The sequence below is a fragment of the Peromyscus leucopus genome, chromosome 8b, assembly GCF_004664715.2.
Source record: "Peromyscus leucopus breed LL Stock chromosome 8b, UCI_PerLeu_2.1, whole genome shotgun sequence".
Taxonomy (NCBI): Eukaryota; Metazoa; Chordata; class Mammalia; order Rodentia; family Cricetidae; genus Peromyscus; species Peromyscus leucopus.
In genome coordinates, this window is record NC_051086.1 from 8,925,778 (window position 1) to 8,949,214 (window position 23,437).

Consider the following 23,437-nt stretch of genomic DNA (forward strand, 5'->3'; position numbering starts at 1 on the left):
GAAGCAGTGGCAGTTCCTTTGCTTGTAGACTCCCCATCTTTCCAGTCTCATCCTGATGGGAATTAGAAGGAAGGATTACGGGGAAGAAGGAGGATCTCCTTGTCTGGTTTTCTGCGGACATAGCTATGCTCTTTGACTTGAATGAAAAAAATTTCAATATGGTGGTTTTTGTTTGTTTGTTTGGTTGGTTTTTTGGTTTTTCCGGACAGGGTTTCTCTGTGTAGCTTTGCGCCTTTCCTGGAACTCACTCTGTAGACCAGGCTGGCCTCGAACTCACAGAGATCCGCCTGCCTCTGCCTCCCAAGTGCTGGGATTAAAGGCGTGCACCACCACCACCCGGCGGTTTGTTTGTTTGTTTGTTTGTTTGTTTTTTTAATGATAAAGGGAGAGAATACTTAGTGCCCCCATTACAGGCATTTTTCATTTCTGTAACTTTTGTTTTTGAATGGGTGTAGAAACTAGTTTATTGTTTCTATACTGAGTTCTACCTAGAGCCGATCTGCTTGATTCTTCCAGTTCTGCCACACTCCCAGGGAGACTCAGACCCTTTTGTGACTGAAACCCAGAGTTACTGAGACTGTTCATAAGAACCTGGGTTGGGACCTAGAGCCCTCTGATGCTCTTCCTTGTTTGGCCAGTTCATGTGCTGGTGGACTACTCAGTAAAATAGTTCATCTCTTGGAGCCTCAATTTCTTACCTTTAAAAAAGGAAAAAAATGGAGAGATGGCTCTGCAGTTGAGAGCACTTGTTGCTCATGGTTCCCTGCACCCATATGGTGGCTTACAACTATGTGTAACTCCAGTTCCAGAAGATTTGTTGCCTTCTTCCAGCCTCTGTGTACATTGCATGTATATAGTACACAGATATACATGCAGACAAAATACCCATATACATAAAAATAAATATATTTTTTAGAAGGTGTTTTTAAAAGAAGCCTTCTAAACATTTCAGTTATTGCAGTCAGCTTTCCATATTGGAAAGAGGTTTGAACTAGCAGTCTAGGGCTCAGCTTCCACTCCAGAGCTCTCAAATGCCTGGTTCATGTGTGTAGCAGGGGAGAAGTAGGTCATAATGCCTAAATAGATTCTTTTTGACTAGACAGGTGAGCTGGTGGCTGAGACCTACACTTATCTTACCCTTCACAGTTACAGGATTCAACTTTATAAAAGGGACTTGGTTCTCATGTGTTTTCAAGAGAACTTTCTGCAATATAGGCTTGCTGAAATCAACATATAGTTCTAGATCAGATGAACTTTCTGTTTAGCTTTTGCCTTTGGGAATGCTCCAAGCAGGAAACAGCCAGAACACTACCCTCTTCCATATAGGTGGGCATGGGCTTAGAGCCTGGTGCTGCTTCACTGCCCTGTGGTCACCTTCAAGGCTTTTCATCAGGCATTGTGCCCAGCATTTACTTGCTAGCTGGGCTACAGTTGCGTGTACCATGAGGCCTCTGTGTCCACACTGTGCAGAGGGAAGGTCAGAGCATATAAAGCCCAAAGGATAGAGCACGGGGTTCCTCTACCCAGTCTAATTCAATGAGAATGGGCAAAGCCCATTGTAGCTATGCATGGGCAGTGACATCAAGCCATGCCAAAAACCTTGAGGCCCAGGGAGAAGAGAAGAAGAAGGGGACTCTGTCTTGCTTCCAGCCACATTCTCTGTGACATGGAAGACAGCATGAACATAGGATCCCTATTTCTGACATAGACCCCACCTGTTCTCAATGAGCCAGGGCACACAGTACCTTACAGACAAGGCAGAGAAGAAACTGTGTATAATTGTGTATAATTTTGTGTCTGAGACAGGGACTCACGCTAGCTCAGACTGACTATGAATTCACAAAGGGCCTCCTGCTTCAGCTCTTATGTGCATGTTTATTACTCAGAGGTTCATGATAAATCATAAAGTTCAAGGAAGTTGTTAAGTAGGCAAGGTAATGACAACTGCTGTGTTGAAGGCTCACTATATAACTCTGGCTGGCCTGGAACTGGCATTGTATACAAATTGGCCTAGAACTCACAGAAACCCACCTCCAGCCTCTTCCTACTGAGTACTGGGATTAAAAGTATGCACCACTACACTTAGCTCATTTCCTTTTAAGGTTGAAATGAATGTAGTTTCCATGGTGCCTACCTTGGTAGAATTGTCTTTTGCTAATAAAGAATGCTTTAACATCTTGGTGTTCGTACCTTATTTTAGATTATATAGAAACTATTTTAGATAGCAAAGTCACAAATTGAAAAATTGGTGTTATCGTATATGGTATATAGAAGGCTTTTGTTAGGTTGAATAACTATAATGATCTTAGCACTAAAGAACAATATAAAAACCACCTAAAAGCATTTGTTTGCAGTTCCATAGGGATAAGAGGTATTGACTGTAGAAGACAGGGAGAAAAATCCCAGTAGTAGTCTATGAGGAAGACATGTTTTTAAGGAAACAATGGGTTTTAGCTGTGATTTCTTTGTGGGAGGGATGGGAGAACCTTTGAGGTATGACACTGAGCCTTGTGGGTGTGAGGACAGTGGAAAGAAGGGGATCTCTTGTTGTGATAAGTGAGTAACCTAGGGATGAGAACTGAGGCTCTAAGTGACACTCAGATTATAAAGGAGTTATATCAGAGTCTGGTCACCTTGGAAAGGTCTCACAGAACAGTTGGAGCATACAGATGCCACCTTTGGGGACTAGTTGAATGACCAGAGTTGAGAGGGATCCTCATTTATTTATTGAACACCTTTCATATGAATCAAGCAGCATTTTTGAGAATTGATGGTGGGGCTGGCTGGGCCAGTGGAAAGTGTTTGGATTCATCCCTTGAGATGGCGATCACTGAGTACTGGCTTACTTATGAAGAGTTAGTTCCTTCTATGTGACCTTGGTAAGGATGTTACCTCTCAGACCCCACTGTGACTACAAGCAAAGCTGCTTGAGCTAGCTTCTGGTGGGACTGTCCTGTGCCAGCAGAGACACAGGATCTGAGGTTCCCTTCATGACCTCTTGCCTTTTGCCTTGACTACGTAAACTGTAAACTGAAGTGGTCTTGTTGGTCCTTGACAGCATGTGCCATCCTTGGCCCCTGTAAAATATTCCTGTCTTTATATGCTGCAAACATAGGCCATAGGGATGCTTTTCTGTGCTGGAATTGAGAGTGTACAAGCTTGGAGCTGATTCCAAAACACCTTTCTGAGAACAGGCTCAATGAACAGGACAGTCACTGCATCTCTTGACTTAGCTGGTCACATGCTATTCTGGATTTAATGTTCTTATTTCTCAGAAGGAAGCTCACAAACCCCAGAGAGATCTTCAAGACAGTGAGCTAATGTTCTTTTAAAATGTGGCAGGTTATAATGGTATCCTGAAGTTGACCAGACTGTCTGTGTTCTCTCCCTCTCCCCTCTCACTCCCTTTCTCTGTTCTCCCCCCCCCCCCGTTCTTTCCCTCTTCTCCTAGTGATTGAACCCAAGGTCTCACTAATGAGCTCTGATTCCCAAACCCAGTCAGGAAGTTTGTAAAAATGCATTTTTAAGAAACAGAAATCTTTCCAAGTCCTCACACCTGTCATTTATGAGCCATGTGGTTTTGGGGAGATTGTTTAACCTCAGTTTCCTTATCTTTCACAAACTGAGAAAGACCTCAAGGTCAAGTTTCAGGCTTTGCCCCTTCCAGAATCCTGAGTTTTGTAGCCCTGCATATAAGAAAAGCTGCTGCCACATGATGTTTTTGGTCAGGAAGGAAGAAGGTATTGACTCTAGAGAGGGATAGTGTGAGAATAGGCAGTAGCTTGGCATGGGGAGAAGCCTGGGTGTCCACTGAGAGTGTTGGGTCAGGCTTGGTTTTCCCTGCCTGGTGACCTTGGGGCTTTCATGCTTTTGATCTGAACTAGGTGCTAGTGTTCTTCCTCTGCAACTTTTGAGCTCTACTTTATAAAGACAGAATGGAGTCATATACGTGTGTATGTGTGTTTTGAAGGTGAAGTCATATTCTATTGCTCCCAGGCTTGCCTATACAGAGCAGCCATGTAGCAGTGAGGAGCTACTCTGTTTTCTCAGCATTCCTGGTTGATAGCCAGGGTGATTTTTGTCTTCCTCAGATAATGTCAGGGCAACTGGGAAAGAGACCACAGCCATACATTCTCTGGAGACTCCCACTATAGGCATGATGCACTGTGTGAATAGAGAGGAAAATGTTGGAGATGGTAGGGCACAGCTGGCCTAGTAAAGCATCTGGAGGATTGAGGCACTGACGGTTTTGTGGGGGGTCTTCAGAGCCTGGGTGTACTTGTGTGAAACTGAGGCAGCACAGGAGGACAGGACCACACCAGTGTTCAGTGGTCCTTTGTCTGCCTCCACTGCTCCTGAGCTGTCACTGAGCTTCTATTGCATAAAGCCTGGTGCCAAGCTTAGACCTGGGAGAATAGGACCTTGGTGTTGCTTTCAGGGGGCTCTCTACTGGGGAGCCTGTTTGTATACACCACGTCTCTTCAGCTTTCGGGGGCACTTACTTTTACCATACATGCTATCAGCAAAGTCCTCTGTGCTCTCCAAAGCACCCGTGGAGCCCTGGCCTCTGCATCCTGCGGAAGCTTCCAGTCCTTGCAGTCTTCCCTGAAGCCATTTCATCATCTCTAGCATTTTTATTTCTGCTGTTTTCCTGTTCACCTTGATCACTTTCTGTTTTCCTCTGCATTTTTCTGGACTGAACCTCTTCCGAGCTGTTGTTATCATAGTCCACCAGTGTTCCTGGTCCTGGTTCCTATTTTTATTCCTTTTGTCTTCACCTGAAATTTTGGAGGAAGACTAGATGTCAGCATTCTTTCTGCAAAGCTTTTGAGTTCTAGGATGCTGCATAGTTAATGCTAGAAATGGTTGCATGGAGTGGTTTACTTTTGTACTTGAATATCCAGGTTGCCTTCATTTCCCTCCTGAGGATATATAGTACTTTTGAAATACCAGAAGGAAGGGCCAGGTATCTCAAAGCAAAGGGCAGGCCCTTGGAATGCTTGCTGCCTCAGCCCTTCTCACTGATGTAGATTCATGCTTAGGATTGAGACTTGGTCTACTCTGTCCCTGAGGTTCCTTCTACTTCAGATTGGCTTCCATTCAGTTTTCCTTTATACTTCACTCTTCCTTATCTACCAGTGAACCAGTAAAATCTCATGACATTTTTCAGACACTTGGTTCTGGGATTTAGAAGTGGTGTGTATGTTATTTTTGAGCATGCTAGTGTCAATGTAGACTAATAGGAGTTAACCTGAGTGGTCATAGAAGGGTGAGCCGGCTGGCATGCTGTTCCTGGGGAGAAGAGAGCTTGTATTTCTTGGGAAACAAGAAATAACTCAGAGGTCCTCCATTGTGGGGGTGGGGTACAGAGGTGGATAGGCAGCACTTCCTAAACAGCATCATCTGAAGAATTATGGGTTTCTGTGAACCAGATGTTCTGGTATTTGAGAACTGTTTTAATTTGTGACTTAATTTTCAGCTCACCACAGAAAGAAACATCTCCTGTCTCCTGGAAGTGCTGTCACACCCTGCCTGTTAACACATCTTGGGAAGTCTCAGGTTTGTTGTGCTGAATGGACGTCTTGAAGTTTGTCCAGCCCCTCCTTGGCCTGCTGGGTAGCCCAGGGACCTGAGTAGCATTGCTGGTGTAGATGCAACCTGGAGTCGGTTTCTATTCTGTGGCTGTGTTCAGGGCAGTAAATACTGAGTATCACATATAACACTGACTGTATTAGCAACTTCCACTCTGAGTAAAATGTTTTGCACCATCTAGGAAAGTTACCATGAGCCATGTGATGTCATTAACTGTTGGAAATTTGGCATGAGATTAAGGAACTTGGTTTCTTTTGTATGTTTTGTTAATTTATTTGTTATTTTTGTTTATTTTGTGAGACAGGGTCTCACACCAGCAATGCTACTCAGGTCCCTGGGCTACCCAGCAGGCCAAGGAAGGGCTGGACAAACTTCAAGACGTCCATTCAGCACAACAAACCTGGGACTTCCTAAGATGTGTGTAACCCTTGGCTGGCCTAGAGCTCACCACATAGACCAGGATGAACTCATAGAGATTTGCCTGCCTTTGCCTTCTGAGTGCTGAGATTAAAAGTATGCACCACCATGTTTTTTATTCTTAATCAATACTTAAATATCCTTATGTTATTTAGGTTATTACTAGGTAACTGGACAGTTTGGCTCTAGTAAACCATTGATTTCTATGTTGTTTTTATAAGCCTGATAGTATTGCCTTTTGAAGTTAGCCACACATATCTTAATGAGAGACTAGAGCCCATTTGATGTAGCTGGCTAGCTAAAATGTTTTCCATATGTACAAATGTGCAATTTTCTGAGTGATGAGATGTTTTCAAATATTCTACCTTGAAATATGGCTGCTCTTTGAGTCACAACGAGGTTACCTCCTAATAAACTCACCATAGGGTAGAGACTTTGCTAAGCTGACAGTCCACTTAATAAACCTAAACTGTGGCTAGAGAGATGGCATAGCAGTTAAGAGCTCTTGCAGCTTGTCCAGAGAACCTGAATTCAGTCCGAGCATCCATATAAGGTAGCTAACCACCTGTAAGTCCAGTTCCAGGGGACCTGGTGCTCTCTTCTGGCCCCCATGGGCACTCTCATACAGTCACACACAGATGCACAGACACGACATGCACAGACACAGAAGAAAAAGAATGAAAATCTCTTAAAAATTAAAAGCTATTTAAGCTGAGTTATGCAGTCTCATAAAGAATTATTTATTTCTTCTCTTGATCTTGTCACTGCCTAGACACATAGTTTGATTCCATTGTTTGGCATCTAGAGAATATCATATTGTCATTGACGGGCTAAGAAAAGATTGAAATCCCAAGGGTGGTTTCACACCAGACCATCATCATCGGTCTATGCATAGTGACACAGACTACAACATATACATAGGGCTAGACAAAGCTGATGCAGGGAAAGTCAAATCTCTACCTTCTCTGCTCTCAGCAACACCTGCTTGGGAGCCCTTGTGCATGTTCTAATATTTTGTTCAGATAGTCTTTTCAAGTGGTATGGGTTAATAGGATTCTGGGTGTGTGTGTGTGTGTGTGTGTGTGTGTGTGTGTGTGTGTGTGTATTCAAGACAGTTTCTCTGTGTAAGAGCTCTGGCTGTCCTGGAACTTGCTTTGTAGACCAGGCCAGCCTCAAACTCAGAGAAATCCTCCTGCCTCTGCCTCCCGAGAGTTGGGATTAAAGGTGTGTGCCACTACATCCCGGCTGGACTTATAATTTTTATTTTTTTATCTTTCACACTCTTCTATGAAGCTGCTTCATTGAAACTCCCCAGTAAAGGGAGACCTTAGGGGTGGAGTACCCTGAAGCTGTCCAGGAAGAGCCTCACCAGGCTGACTAGAAATTAAATCTCAGATGGAAAGGCCTACAATTATATCATTAGGAAAACATTTTCACAATATTCTGATCCAGAAATGGTACAAAGGCCTGTAAACCTAGTACTTGGGAGGCTGAAGCAGAGGAGGATTGCCATGAGTTCAGGGCAAACCTGGGCTACTGAGTGAGACTCTGACCAAAAAAAAAAAAAATTCTGTTGTTTGGCATTTTCTTTTTAAAGGATTATTATTTCTGTGGTCTTACTTTCTCTTTCAAGATTATTTCACGCTTGGAAGGTTTCTTGGCATTCTGTGGTCCTGCAATTTTATAACAGACAACTGTTTAAAATAGGGGTGCTGTGAGATCCTGTTCCCTACAACAAGAAGAAACTCAGCTGGCAGAGCACTAGGGTAGGGTATAAGTTTTTTATCTGTGACCTCATTTTTGTCATCGGGGTCCCTTATATTTTATTATGCTACCCTGATGGCAAAGGATTTGGAACGATTTTGCTAAAAATCAGGGACTAATACTTCAGAACTTTTAAGGGTGGTGGTATTTTAGGACCCCAGAAATAATGTTGAGGAAGATAAAAGATAAGAGAAGGGGTCTTAGATATGGAGATAAGCTCAGTGGTAGAGTGTTTGCCTAGCATGTGCAAAGGCCCTAGGTTCAAATTTCTATTGCTGGAGAGGAAAAAAAAAAAGAGAGACCAGGTGTCTTTACACTATGGCACCTTAGGCATTAAGTGGTCTATATTCAGAAATGTCAATCTTATTTATGTAGACAATCTTTTACACATAAATGCCCTCTGTCACTTAAAAGTTCAGGTTGTCTATTCAAAAATGTAGTAAGAGCTTGGAGAGGTGGCTCAGTGGTTAAGAGCATCGGCTACTCTTCCAGAGGGCCCAGGTTCGATTCCCAGCTCCCACATGGCAGCTCACAATTGTCTGAAACTTTAGTTCTAGGGGATCTGACACCTTCACACCAATGCATGTTGAATTATTTAAAAAAAAAAAAAATTAAAAAAAAACTGTAGGTAAGAGTATTTCAAATTTAAAAAACATTTTGTTGTAGAATATTAAGGTGTGTTACTTTTGTTTATGTTGCATTTGTTTAACTGTGTGAAAATGTGTTGCTATGCCTGTCTAAAAGCATCTGATGGTCTAATAAAGAACTGAACGGCCAATAGTGAGGCAGTAGAAAGGATAGGTGGGGCTGGCAGGCAGAGAGAATGTATAGGAGAAATCTGGGAGGAAAAGAAGAAAAGAGGTAGCCAGAGAAGGAGGAGGACACCATGGGCCAGCAAGCCATGGAGTAAGAGGAAGATTACTCAAGAAGTAAGAGAATGGGAAAAGCCCAGAGGCAAAAGGTAGATGGGATAAGTTAAGGAAAGCTGGCAAGAAACAAGCCAAGCTAAAGCCCAGCATTTATAAGTAATAATAAACCTCCATGTGTGGATTTATTTGGGAGCTGGGTGTTGGGCCCTCCAAAAGAGCAGAAAACATCCAACAACATTTTGAACAACAAGCAGGATGAAATATGATTCTTGGATTTGCTGGAGGGAGAGGGATTATACTCTTGAGTATAGACAAAATGTCAAATTCACTATATTGTTAAAACAATCCATACAGGCTCTCTTCTTACACTACAAACATTTTAGACTCATCTTGTCAACTCTGGCTTCTGTTTAGGACTCAGTGGCTTTTGGGTCTCTTTTGCTGGCATCGCCATTTGAAGAGTTGGAGTTGGGTTAGGCAATGGGCCCCTGTCCTTGGTTTCCCTCTGTCCTCCCTACTACTATCCCTCAGCTTTCTGGAACAGGTCACTGTATAGTCTTTTCTCTCCAAGGAGGTGACAGTGGCGCATCATCTTCTGGAAACATCTCGGTGGTTGCTCCTGCCACCCCTGCAGGAGGTTCACGCTCTTCTTCCCGGAACTTAGGATCATCAGGGCCTGAGAAGGAAGAAGGAAAGAAGGTCCGGAGGCAGTGGGAGTCGTGGAGCACAGAGGACAAGAATACCTTCTTTGAGGGACTGTATGAGGTGAGTTGTAGACATGAGACAAAAACCCACAAGCAATCATCCTCCTGAGTTCTCACTGTTTACCTTGTGTTTCGGGCAGTTGTCATCTCCTTCCTGGGGCTATTAGGGTGAATCCTCTTTCCCAAGGCTCTCAATTATGTTTCTGCACACTTCTCTCCTGGAGTATGACCCTCCTCAGGGCCTTTCCTTCCTTGGCTATGCAGTGACTGATTTGGTAGGTTTTCCCAAGTACAGAAGGACAAACAGATACCTGTCGCCATCATCCAGAAGATGTTATAGCTAGCTTAGAGTCAAATTCCCAGACCCACTGTCTACTGAGGTGGCTGTGCCCTACCAGCTGTCTTCACTTGGAAGTTTGCTTCTCATTGCCTTGTAGTTATTTATGAACACACTTTCATTAACATCAGATGTGTTTTCATTGTGATCACTTTTTTAAGGATTTATTTGAATTTTATATGTATGTGTATTCATACCACATGCATGCAGTACCCCTCAGAGGACAGAAGATGCCAGATACCCTAGAACTGCAATTACAGATGGTAGTGAGCTGCCAAGTAGATGCTGAGAATTGAACCAGAGCAGCCAGTGCTCTTAACTGCTGAGCCCTTTTGCTCATTAAAACAACAACTAATGCATACATGTGCTGCAACCATGCCCCTTTCTTTATGTGCTGTTGGACTGATTGTTGACCTAGTTGTTGTAGAATATTATTTTAAAGTATGTCAGTTTTGTTTATGCTGCGTTTGTTTAACTCTGTGAAGCTGTGTTGCTGTGCCTGTCTAAAACACCTGATGGTCTAATAAAGATCTGAATGGCCAATAGCCAGGTAGGAGAGAGAGATAGGTGGGGCTGGCAGGCAGAGAGGATAAACAGAAGGAGAAATCTGGGAGGAGAGGAAGAAGTAGCCAGAGGAGGAGGAGGACATCAGGGCCAGCCAAGCTACATAGCCAGCAACAGAGAGTAAGAAGATAAAAGCCCAGCAGAAAAAGATAAATGAGATAATTTAAGTTAAGGAAAGCTGGCTAGAAATAAGCCAAACTAAGGCTGGGCATTTATAATTAAGAATAAGCCTCTGTGTGTAATTTATTTGGGAGCTGGGTGGTGGGGCCCCAAAAGAGCAAAAAACAAACAACAACATCCAGTAATAGAGTTGAGTGGTTGCAGTAGATGTGTCCCTTGGGCATGTGCAATGTGTGTCTGTGTATCTTCGTGTGTCCATCTCCAGGGTCTTGTGCATGCTAAACAAGGAATTTACTACCTGGCTGATTCCCAGCCTATTTATCCATTCTTGTTTATTACTTTTATTCCTTACAAATTCTGTTATTGTAACTAACACTGTAGTGAACATCTTTGTTTACATTCCTTATTTTAGATGACTTCTTTGGCATGTTGACTTAATCAGTGAGCCTTGTCCTCTTAATAGTTAATTCACTGGAGAGATGGATACACCTTGCCAAGTCTAGGAAGGACAAGCTCAACACAAAAATGAGGCCTGGGAATTTAAATCATGAAGTATTTACAGAAGATTAGAAAAGGAGAAACTTCTAATGGGCTACAGACTTGGTTTCACTATATTCCTATGGCTGGTATTGCTCCTTCCTGTGGCTGATAGGCCAAGTTCTGCCCTATCCAGGTTGGTGTGACTGACATGTCACATGATTTGGTCCTTGTTATCCATAGGAAGAATGAAATCGGTGCATATAAGACTTGTTAGGGTAGTTGCAAAGTCATTCAAACAGATGTGAAAGGGCTCTTTTTTCTTTTCAGAGTTACAATAAAGCACAGGCTCCATCTGTATAGATTATATCTTGCTGTCAGGTGTAGAAGACTTTTGATTCCTGATGGGTTGTAAGAGTGTGCAACTGTTAAAAACTGTAGACACTATGTTGTTTTCCTTCCTTCCTGGAGACTGAGCTCTGCAAGGTGATCTGGTCATCCAGCTGCAGAAAGTGAAGTGTGAGATGTGGTTGTTGATTAAAAGCAGTGGGGAAAGGTTTTCTTAGTAAGAAAACCCTCTGCCATTCTTCAGATGCACAGAGCCTCCAGTTGGGTTAGCCTTCTTGTTTCCTTTTCTACCAGCCAGGCATGCGTTTTTATGTAATTGTTTTGTTTTTTACTCTTACTCATTCAACTTTTTATTTTTTTGGTCTATTGGGGGCCCACCACCCAGCTTCCTAATAAATACCACACAGAGGCTTATTCTTAATTATAAATACCCGGCCTTAGCTTGGGTTGTTTCTTGCCAGCTTTTCTTAACTTAAATTATTCCATCTACTACTGTTTTTTTTTTTTTTTTTCCTCTTTTGGGGTGACCACCACCCAGCTCCCAAATAAATCACACACTTAATTATAAATGTCTGGCCTTAGCTTGGCTTGTTTTTAGGCAGCTTTCCTTAACTTGAATTATCCTGTCTAGCTTTTACCTTTGGGCTTTTACCTTTCTCCATTTCTGTATATCTTTCATTATTTCTTACTTCGTGGCTTGCTGTGTAGCTGGGTGGCTGGCCCCTAATGTCCTGCTCCTTCTCCAGCTACTCATTTTTTTTTCCTTCCCTTCTCTCCTCTCAGATTTCTCCTATTCTCTCTGCCTGCCAGCCCTGACTATCCTTTTTCCTGCCTTGCTATTGGCTGTTCAGTTTTTTATTAGAACTTCAGGTGCTTTAGACAGGCAAAGTAACACAGCTTCACAGAATTAAACAAATGTAACATAAAAGATGCAACACATCTTTGCATCATTAACCAAATGTTCCACAACACAAATGTAACACATCTTAAAATAATATTGTTCTCCATTTCCCTCATTTTGTCTAAATAAAAAGAAAGGTTTTAGCTTAAACATAGTAAGACTATATACAATAACAATTATCAAGTAAGGAGTACATTCACAATGTCCAGTTCATTTGTGGCTGGCAAATTTAAAGAAAATACTCCATTATCTATCCTATCTTTAGTGAATCTAAAGTTTTACACCTAATTTACTTTTTATCATAACTAAGGAAAACTGCAACTATAACTATCTAGTTTTCAACTCTATCAAAGACCCAGATGGATGTAATATTATCTTACAACAGAGACATTTGGCTGCTTGGACAGTTACCCAAAGTTCCTCTGAAACGTTGGGGCATCCATCTTTAGCCTACAGGCCTAGAATATCTGGCAGACTTTTTAGTGAAGCAGGAAATCTGAAGGACTGTTCTGCCTTGTATTGGCAAAGTTTATCAGTCACTTTCCTCTCTCTCCTATAGTATATCTGACATACTCTTCTGTGAATCAAGAATTTTGAAGGACTGTCTTGCACTGTTTTGGCAAAGCTCAACCGTTTTTCCTGTGTCTTGAATGTCTGGGCTGTGTTGTTGGAGGGCTTCTCTCCAGGTTCCCCAAGCCCCGCAGTCCCACAATCCATGTATAAAATAATCACTCAGACGCTTATATTACTTATAAACTGTATGGCCGTGGCAGGCTTCTTGCTAACTGTTCTTATATCTTAAATTAACCCATTTCTATAAATCTACACCTTGCCACATGGCTGGTGGCTTACCAGAGTCTTTACATGCTGCTTGTCCTGGCGGTGGCTGCAGTGTCTCTCCCTCCTTCTTCCTGTTTCCCCAATTCACCTCTCTCTTTGTCCCGCCTATACTTCCTGGCTGGTCACTGGCTATCAGTGTTTTATTTATATAGAGTGATATCCACAGCACTTCCCCTTTTCTTCTTTTTTTAAAAAGGAATGTTTTAACTTTAACATGGTAAAATTACATATAACAAAACAATTATTGAGCAAGAATTACAGTTACAATATTAAAGAAGATGTCCTATCTATCTTATATTTGTGAGTTTTAGGTTTTATATCTAACTTATCTTTTATCATAACTGAGGAAATTACAACTATCTAGTTTTCAACCACATCAAAGACCTCAGAAGGATATAATGGTACCTGAGAAATGGTAGATGGATGCAAGCAACTTTCGGGAATCTTGCAAGAGTAGACCAAGACATCTGGCAGCCTGGACAGTCACCTAATGTTTTTTAGCATTGTTGGTGCATTCAAATTGGCTACAGGCCAATCTCTTAATCATTTTTTTTTAAGCAATATGTCTGGGTTTAGAGGGAGAGTGAGCCAATTCCATCTCTAAAGCCAGCTTGGTATATTTGGGAATTTGGGCGTAGCATCTCTTACTACTTCTGCTGGAGGGGGGCGCTGTATCTTATGGCGATGCAAAGAAAATTTTAGGCCTATGGGGTAGTCCGTGAGGCTGTATTGTGTGAACCAGTTGCCTTGAAACTGCTCTGGATGTTGGATCATCTGGGCCATGGTGTCATCAGAGATCTTTCAGGGGGTCTTGGCTGGTTAAACGTGATGTATCTTAATCTGGAACAAATCCATAGCTTCTGGCTTTCTGTGGAAACAAAAGCAGAACCTCTTTTTCAAAGTAACATATCCTTATATCCAAATTTTGAAGTCAAGGTACCTTTAAAATTTACATTTTGGCATAACTCAACAGCTTTTACAATCAAATGTTTTTCTTTAGGAATATCAAAGACAACATAATCAAGATTTTTTGTGTGATAGCCATCTTTACGTGGCTTATTACCTTTACTGTTTTTTTAAACATTTTATTTTTAGATATTATTTGTTTATATAATGGTATATTTTTTTGTCTTTTAAGCCTACGTACATTTTTACATGTATTATAAACTATTTCATCTGAATCAGTCTTATTGATTGTAGCCTTCTAAGCCTGAAACGGTGCTGTGGCTGTTGGCTCCGCCCCCTTCAGCTTTTTAACATGGCGGTGGTACGTTTTCTCCATCTCTGGGAGTCATCAAGTCTCAGAAATAGTAGGTCTACGCTTTTATCAAAGCAGTGTGTAGCCCAGAAACCTCTCTCTGTCTCTCTCTCTCTCTCTCTCTTTCTCTCTCTCTCTCTCTCTCTTTTAATACTAGTAAAGACAAAATCTACTGCACAGCGTAATGTGCCGATGGCAGACGCCTCATTTCCACCATACTGCTGGTCAAACGCACACGCCAGGAACCCGCCAGTGTTCAAACCTGTGTTTTGCGGTGTCTAGCTGCCCGTATGAGACAAGAAGGAAGAACCTGGTTTTGGCTCTGTTTAGAATTGGTTATTAAACATTCTCAGGTTTAAGGTGGAAACTCAAGCCGTTGGGCACCATTTGTTGCTGGAGGGCTTCTCTCCAGGTTTCCCAAGCCCCGCAGTCCCACAATCCACGTATAAAATAATCACTCAGACGCTTATATTACTTATAAACTGTATGGCCGTGGCAGACTTCTTGCTAACTTTTTTTTATCTTAAATTAACCCATTTTTATAAATCTATACCTTGCCACATGGCTGGTGGCTTACCAGAGTCTTTACATGCTGCTTGTCCTGGTGGTGGCTGCAGTGTCTCTCCCTCCTTCTTCCTGTTTCCCCAATTCACCTCTCTCTTTGTCCCGCCTATACTTCCTGGCTAGTCACTGGCCATCAGTGTTTTATTTATATAGAGTGATATCCACAGCAAGGCTGCACAACACATTGTCAGCAGTCAAAAGCAAGAGGAATTTCTTTGCCCAGTGGCTAACCTTGCCACAGTGAAAGCAAACTCGATAAAGAGTTTCTTCAGTGCCCATCATCTATGAAGTAAATTGGTGCTGCCAGGAACAGATGTGTCTCATTGTCATGAAAATCTTTAGGTTAACAAAACATCCCCCCCCCCCAGCTGAGGACCGAACCCGGGGCCTTGTGCTTGCTAGGCAAGCGCTCTACCACTGAGCTAAATCCCCAACCCCAACAAAACATTTTCAATGCCATATTCTATAGGTTTTTGAAGTGTTTGAAAAACATTTATCTATCTAAAATATTTCCCTATATGATCTTGAAAACATTCCTAACATATCTACAAATTTGATTGTTATAAATGACTGACTACTAGCCTATGTTTCTTGACTATCCTAATAATTCATAATAATAGCTTTCAAAATCTAGAGTTTTACCTTACATTTTTAAATGAACTACCTAGATAAAATATTTTAAATAAGAGTAGAAACATATATACAGTATAACAAAAATAACCTTAAATTTGTATCAATATACAAAAATCCTTTAAACAAGAGTAGAAACATAGTGTATTGTAACAAAAATTACCTTAGCTGGGCGGTGGTGGCACATACCTTTAATCCCAGCACTCGGGAGGCAAAGGCAGGTGGATCTCTGTGAGTTTGAGGCCAGCCTGGGCTACAGAGTGAGTTCTAGGACAGGCTCCAAAGCTACACAGAGAAACCCTGTCTCGAAAAACCAAAAAAAAAAAAAAAAAAAAAAAAAATTACCTTAAATTTGTATCAATATTCCAAAATCCATGCCAATGGAAGTATCTGAGATTAATAGTTGTCTTTTTATCCTATATTCTTACATTCCCCTAAATGACAACAAACGTCCATAACCCACCATATATCTAAAGACAACCAACCCCATCTCTTGGGCATGTGGACAAAGTATCTTTAGGGTCCCAGAGAGAAAATGTGAGATAATGGCCAAGTCCTGGGAAGACCAGCTACAATCTTTGTTGATAGATATCACCTGTCAAGATTCAGGATGTCTTCCCTGATCAAACCTGATCAATATCATTACTGAAAGGAATCCACAGCCTTTCGTCTCCTGTTGGAACAAAACTCCAACATAGTTTTCATTTACATTTGACAAATATATTTTTCTACTTCCACTTTAAAGTTAAGGTAGCCCTAAAGTATCTAGATTGGCTCAATCCTGCAGTCCTCCTCACAATCCCATGTCTCCCAGCAGCTGTCTCTCCCCCATTAGTTATCAAAAAATTCAAAATCAACACAACACTATACAGGATCCAGACTCCCTGTGTATATAGCTTATTTTTAATTATTGCTTCTCTCTTTAAAGACTTTATTTTTAAACTATCCATTTTTTTCCTATGACTATATCCTTTTTCCTTTCTTAAGCCTACACACATTGTTAAACACACCGTAACCTGTTTAGAGGTTTTTTCCATCTGAACCTCTTTTACTGTGTATCTCTAGTCTTTTTTGACCATGTGAGCAAACTTTAAACTACTAAGTGGCACAGACCTCTGTAAGGCTTTGGTGGCTGGCTCCATCTGCTTCTGGAGTCATAAAAGCCAAGCCTAAAACTTGCAGCCAGGTTGGAGGTGCATGACCAGGAACTGCATTCAACCTTCCTAGCTATAGGAAGCTGGTACCTGGGTTGTGACAAGCAGTTTTTACTTAGCTTGCCATTTTTAGTTTCTATTTAGCACTGCTGGCTGAACGTCAGTGCCTCTTAAAAGAGCTATGTCTCCCTCTCTCTCTCTCTTTCTTTTTTCTTCCAGCTTTCTTAGGTCCTACATGCAAATTTGAGAGCCCCATGTTGGTACACTAAAATGTAGTTGGCTGTCTTTGTTCTTTTGGCTCTTTTGGGAGCCCCACCCCCCAGTTCTCAATTAAATTACACATGGAGGCTTATTCTTAATTATAAATGACTGGCCATAGCTTGGCTTGTTTCTTGCCAGCTTTTTTTTTTTTTTTTTTTCCGAGACAGGGTTTCTCTGTGTAGCTTTGCGCCTTTCCTGGGACTCACTTGCTAGCCCAGGCTGGCCTCGAACTTACAGAGATCCGCCTGCCTCTGCCTCCCGAGTGCTGGGATTAAAGGCGTGCGCCACCACCGCCCGGCTCTTGCCAGCTTTTAACTTTAAATTATCCCATCTACCTTTTGCCTCTGGGCTTTTACCTTTTTCTGTTTCTGTATATCTTTCTTTCTTACTCCATTGTGTAGCTGGGTGGCTGGCTCCTTGCGTCCTCCTCATTTCACTCCTTCATCTCTCTTCTTTCTCCTCCTATTTAGTCTCTCAGCCTTCTAGCCCTACCTATCCTTTCTCCTGCCTTGCTATTGACCGTTCCGCTCTTTATTAGACAATCAGGTGTTTTACACAGGCAAAGTAATACAGCTTCACAGAGTTAAAACAGATGCAACATAAAAGGATGTAACACATTTTTGCATCATTAAATAAATGTTCCACAGCACAAACAAATGTAACACATCTTAAAATAATATTCTAGTACATTTTTAGGTCTCCTAAAATCCTTGATTAGTAATAATATTATTAATGTTTTCTACAGTTGATACAGGGAGAGGAAGAGAGGGAAAGAGAGTTATTCAAGTTTGGTTGCTGTTGCTCTAATAAACACCCTGACCAAAAAAACAACTTGAGGAGGAAAGGGTTTGCAACTGCCAGGTCATAAACTATCACTGAGACTTTGAAGTCCCGATAGGAACTCAGACAGGAACCTGGAAGCAGAAACCGTAGAGGAACATTGCTTCCTGGCTTAACTTCCCAGTGCTTGCTCAGCTAGCATTCTTTTTATACAATCTGGGATGGTCTGCCCAGGGGAAGCACTGCCTATAGGTTGGACTCTTCCATGTCAGTCATTTGTCAAGAAAATGCCCCACAGGCCAGTACAATGGAGGCAATTTGAGGGTGCCTCTTCCCAGGTGACTCTAGTTGGTATCAAGTTGACAAAAAATAACAAGTACAAGAGTGTGTATGTATGCCTTATGCCTCGTTTGAGTTCTGACTAAAAGACCCTGGTGAGACCTTGGTGTCTGTTTGGCCAGTGTAGGGCAAGTATGGGCAATTGGTAGGATTAATGATAGCTGAGCATAAACGTCTGTTCTGAAAATTGTCTCTGTAATTTTTTTTTGGTTTTTTTTTTCCGAGACAGTGTTTTTCTGTGTAGCTTTGGCACCTGGCCTGGAACTCACTCTGGAGCCCAGGCTGACCTTGAACTCAGAGAGATCTGCCTGCCTCTAGCTCCCGAGTGCTGGGATTAAAGGTGTGCGCCGCCGCCACCACCCGGCTCTGTCATATTTGTTAATGTGTGCATGCGCTCACGTGTACACATATAACTGTATAAAAATGCTGAGAATGAAACCTTTGTGCATGCCAGGCATGGCATTCCGTGACTGAGTAGATTTGCACACTCTCACTACCTTTTTGAGGAACTTAGTCTGACTTATTCCCCACCGGTGGAGATCCAGCTTAGGGCCACACTCCTGGCAGAGGAACCTGGGTGGTGGTTCTGGCCCTGAGGGTGCAGGTGGCGACTCTGCTTCTGTCTTTGTCCTGGACTTCAGTCTATTTTTTCTTTCTTGCTTAAGATACCCACATCTCCATCTTTCGTGAGGACAATTTTGGGCCTGAACTCAGATTGCTTTTTCAAGTGATGGGTCATCTAGACTCCACTCTATGGCTAGAAGTGAGTTCTAATCCGATTGCTAGAAGTGAGCAAAGGTGGGCAGGTGGCTATGCCCTGACTGGAAGGCACCTTGGACCTTGGCTAAGTCTCTTTGGTTTCAGTAGTGTTTCTATATAGAGCCTACAAGTGTGTTTTCATTTTTTTTTAAATAATTAATCTTTTTAACCATACTATACTTAATTTACTGCATTGAGAACTGTGGAGGTTTTGTCTCTGATGTGCTTCTCAAAGTACCCTACCCTTCAATGGCTTACAGCAGACACATGCAGGGTGATTGTAGGGCACATACTGAAGTCCCACAGTGTAGTTTGAGAATACAGATTCAGAAGTCATAAAATGAGGCAGTCAGGTTGTGAGGTTGTCTGTATCTGTTTCCTGTTCAAGTTAACAGTTGCTCAGGAGTTAGCCTCCCAGCTAGACACAGGAAGGTATTTTAGACCCAGCTTTACCTTTGCATGATTAGGTGCCTATGTTATTTTCCTTTTTACAAGATTGGGTCTCAATCTGTTGCCTAGGCCTGACCTCCAGTTCCCCATCCACCTAGCTTAACTTTGAGTATCTGAATCCTATTTTTTAAAGCAATGAGTAAGTTTTAATTTAAATTAATTTAACTTTTCATTTTGAAACTATTTCAAACTTTAAAAATATTACAAAGAGCCAGTGAGGTAGCCCAACATGTCAAGGTGTTTGTCATCATGCCTGACCACCTGGATCGACCCCCAGGACTCACATAGTAAAAGGAGAAGATTTGACTCCCACAAGTCATCTCTAACTTCCACCTTTGTACTGTGGTGCATGCACTCCTATGCACAGATATACATACACCAAAGCCCCAAAGCAATAAGACTCCCCAAAACCTAAAACAAAATTCCCTGTCAATGATGGGTCCTTGATATAGCTAGCCTAGTTTTACATGAGATTTGCCCCAGTTGTGACACCAGCCTGGGCTACTCTTTTCACGTGGGACCTTCCAGGCCATTCTGGGTATCAAGACAGCAAATACCACATTTTCCATCCTTCCTTTTGACATTGGTTTAAACAGCCTGGCTGCTGCTTGCCTGACACAGCGGCCACTGTGGGATTTGCCAGTGAGTCCCGTTTCCATTGTTTCATGTAAGAGGGTTCCAGGTCTCTTTAAGAGGGGCCTTTCCTTCTTCCCCCGGGGTTTTTGTCACATCTCTTATGTGTACATGTGGATTCGTGGAGCCTACTTTATTATGTGGATCACAATCCGTTCACACCACTGATGTGTGCCCACATGCTTTGGGTATAAATTGAGACCTGTCTTTTCTTGGCTGAGGTCACACTTTGGGTACCTCCAGGTGTTCCATGCTCATCTGACACACACCCTGCACAGCTCTGGAATTAGCCTCTCTATGAAAATAAATATAAGAAATTTGTATCTGGGCTCTGGGGTGCTATTGCCATAGGGTCCTCTCAGTACTTCTTACTAGATCATTTTCTGGAGACATCAAACAGCTGCTTCTCTATATCATATAAAGAAACAACACAGGAACACAATTTATATTCCAAATTCCAACCACACCCAGATTTCGAAGCAGGCCTTCTAGGAAGGGTTGGCCCTGAAGTATGGTCAGAATGCCTTCAATTTGGATCTATTCCCAAGTGTTTGTATTTGCCACTTCTGTTTGGTCACACTTTCGGTGACTCATTTTTTTATTCTAAGATGCTCTGTTGTGGCAGCCTGAGCTCTCTTTCCATGGTATCCTCCTGTCTGCAAGTTTCCCACATGGTCCCCCAAGGGCTACCCAGGATGAAGCTATTTGTCCCAATGATAAGTTTTATGCCTTGCTTGCTATTTTAGTTTGTTTGATGCTGTCACAACATGCATTGGGCAGTTTATAAAAAACTGAAATCTCTCTCCTCTCCCCAGTAGAGACTGAACCCAGGCCTGTATGTGCTCTGTGACTGAACTATATTCCTAGTCCATAGTGGCACCTCATTTTTACATCTTGTGAACAAGGAGAAATGCTTTGTCCTCTCATGGCAGAAGGGCAAGTTATTGGAATGCTTCCTGAAGCTCCTATTATAAGGGCCTTATTGTCACCTTATTATGAAAGGAAGAACCTTTCATAGCTAATTACCTCTCGAATGCTTGCCTTTTAATGCCATCACATCTACAATACCTGAACTTTTGAGGGTAAACTCAAAAAAATGGCAAAATCCTTGCCTCTGGTGTCCATGGGCAGGGATAGTTCTGTCCCTGAGTTCTAGTGCTGCTTTATTCTAATTAAAACCTGAGATTCTGCTGGGTGGTGGTGGCGTGCACCTTTAATCCTAGCACTCGGGAAGCAGAGGCAGGTGGATCTCTGTGAGTTCCAGGCCAGCCTGGTCTACAGAGTGAGTTATAGGACAGGCACCAAAACTACACAGAAACCCTGTCTTGGAAAAACAAAAACAAACAAACAAACAAACAAAAAAAAACTTGAGGAGGCAATGTTGGAGTTTATATGTGCAGAAGCACCTTGAAGGACAGCCTTCTTGTGCATAGTTGGTTCCTTTTTGAGTCTTGATGATGCCTACATCATACAAAAAAAAAGTTGTTTTATTTTAACCACTGTGCTTTTATTGTGGACTTTTTGTTTTCTAGCATGGAAAAGACTTTGAAGCCATTCAGAACAACATTGCTCTAAAATACAAGAAGAAAGGCAAACCTGCAAGCATGGTGAAGAACAAAGAGCAGGTTCGCCATTTCTACTACCGCACCTGGCACAAGATCACCAAGTACATTGACTTTGACAATGGTGAGTGTGCCCCAGACTCGGGCTCTGGGAGACCACCAGGCATGGTTGCTTCTTTTCAGGCAAACACCCATCGCCCACTCTTTATGACACACCATCCTCACTTAGCGGCTCACTACTGGACGTGCCTCCTAGTGCTATGGTTGGTGGCATACCCAGAGCCTGTTGGTTAAACTTAATTGTGAGGAAGTTGCTTGCACCTCTGTTACAGGAACCTTACTACTGTTTGAGTTGTGTTTTCTGTGTTCCAGTGTGTGTGTGTGTGTGTGTGCGCGCGCAGGAGTATTAGATAACAGACTTTTCCTGGGAAGTAAAACACTACAAACATCTACCCATCCCAGACGGGGAGCCTATGACAGACCAGACCAAAATACCAATACCACTAAACTCCAGTTTGGTGGACCAGTGAATTTTTTGGGGACTACTTCCAGGAGTATGACTAAAGGGTTACTTACAGTAGCAGAATTGACTGATGGCTGCATCACCCAAGCCCACACCAGTAGGTGTGACAGCTCACCAAAGCTGTAATCCTGGAGCACACTGTACAGCCTTCAGTCAACCCAACAGGTTGGAAAAGTCGTCTTCCAAGGTGGCTCAGTTGGTCTGAGCCTCTTCCAGGCAGTTTTGTTGATCTCTAATTCTTCTAGGCATCTGGGCTTTCCTGAGAGTTCTTTACAGTTTGATTAGTCTGAGAGTAATTCTTTTTTTTTTTTGGTTTTTTTTTTTTTTTTTTTTTTTTTTGAGACAGGTTTTCTCTGTGTAGCTTTGTGCCTTTCCTGGAACTCACTTGGTAGCCCAGGCTGGCCTCGAACTCACAAAGATCTGCCTGCCTCTGCCTCCCGAGCGCTGGGATTAAAGGTGTGCGCCACCACCGCCCGGCCGAGAGTAATTCTTAATAGTCTTTACTGCTTATACACTCTTGCAGAGGGAGTCTAGCCTAGTAAATCTGGTCAATTTCAGGTACTTGCTAGAGCTATTTTAAGTTGTTTACTTCCTGTCTTTTTTTTTTTTTTTTTTTATGTGCAATGATGTTTTGCCTGCATGCATATCTGTGTGAGGGGGTCAGAAGCCCTGGAACTGAAGTTACAGACAGGTGTTAGCCACCATGTTGGTGCTGGGAATTGAACCCCAGGTCCTCTGGAAGAGCAGTCAATGCTCTTACCTGCTGAGCCATCTCTCCAACCCATTACTTCCTGTCTTAATGGACCTTCCCTGTAGGAAGTATTTTACCTTTCCCTAAAACATACTGTTGTAAACATACTGTTCTAGACTATATGATCGTTCACTTTCTCTTTACATCTTATGTCTCAAGAAGTTTCCCATCGGGGCTGGAGAGATGGCTCAGAGGTTAAGAACACTGGCTGTTCTTCCAGAGGTCCTGAGTTCAATTCCCAGCACCATATGGTGGCTCACAGCCATCTGTAATGAGATCTGGCTCCCTCTTCTGGCCTGCAGGGATACATGCAAACAGAACACTGCATACATAATAAATAAATAAATAAATAAATAAATAAATAAATAAATAAATAAATAAATAAATAAATATCTTTAAATTAAAAAAATAAGAAGTTTCCCATCAAGATGGAGGAAGGTTTTTACCTGGAAGGAAACTGCCTCACAGCAAAGGTTCTGGGTCCCCCTATGAGTTTGGGCATTGAGATAAGTTGAGCTGTGGGTGTACAAGAAAGTCTGAATTGTTCTGGTCTGCTGGGATGGATGCTGGCCTTGCCAGTACTCTGATCCTCTGTGTTGCAGTCCATAGTCTAATCACCTGTCTCTCCCTGTGAAACTTTAGCCACCTCCTTCTTCTACTGTTCATGCACTGTTCATGTACTTTTTCTTGTCTTGTTGGAGCTCACAGTAAATTCTGAAAATCATTCCAAGGTAAAGGGTTTGTTCCAGCTGCTCTTAAAGTCTCCCCAGTGATAAGATGACTAATGAGTTAGGGTTGAAAGACTGCTGTGGATCAAGTTATATACCTGATGAGATGATT

At 42.2% G+C, this 23,437-nt stretch overlaps 1 protein-coding gene across 2 annotated transcripts in view; it reads left to right on the forward strand.

Annotated features, from left to right (window-relative positions):
• Positions 1 to 23,437, forward strand: part of Cramp1 (cramped chromatin regulator homolog 1) — a 67,805-nt gene that overhangs the window by 4,672 nt on the left and 39,696 nt on the right. The window contains exons 3-4 of one of the 2 annotated variants that reach the window (XM_028854561.2): positions 9,214 to 9,407; positions 21,294 to 21,447. In XM_028854561.2, the coding sequence (XP_028710394.1) occupies positions 9,214 to 9,407; positions 21,294 to 21,447 (348 nt within the window). The remainder of the gene's footprint in view (positions 1 to 9,213; positions 9,408 to 21,293; positions 21,448 to 23,437) is intronic. The other variant, XM_037201449.1, reaches the window with a different exon arrangement.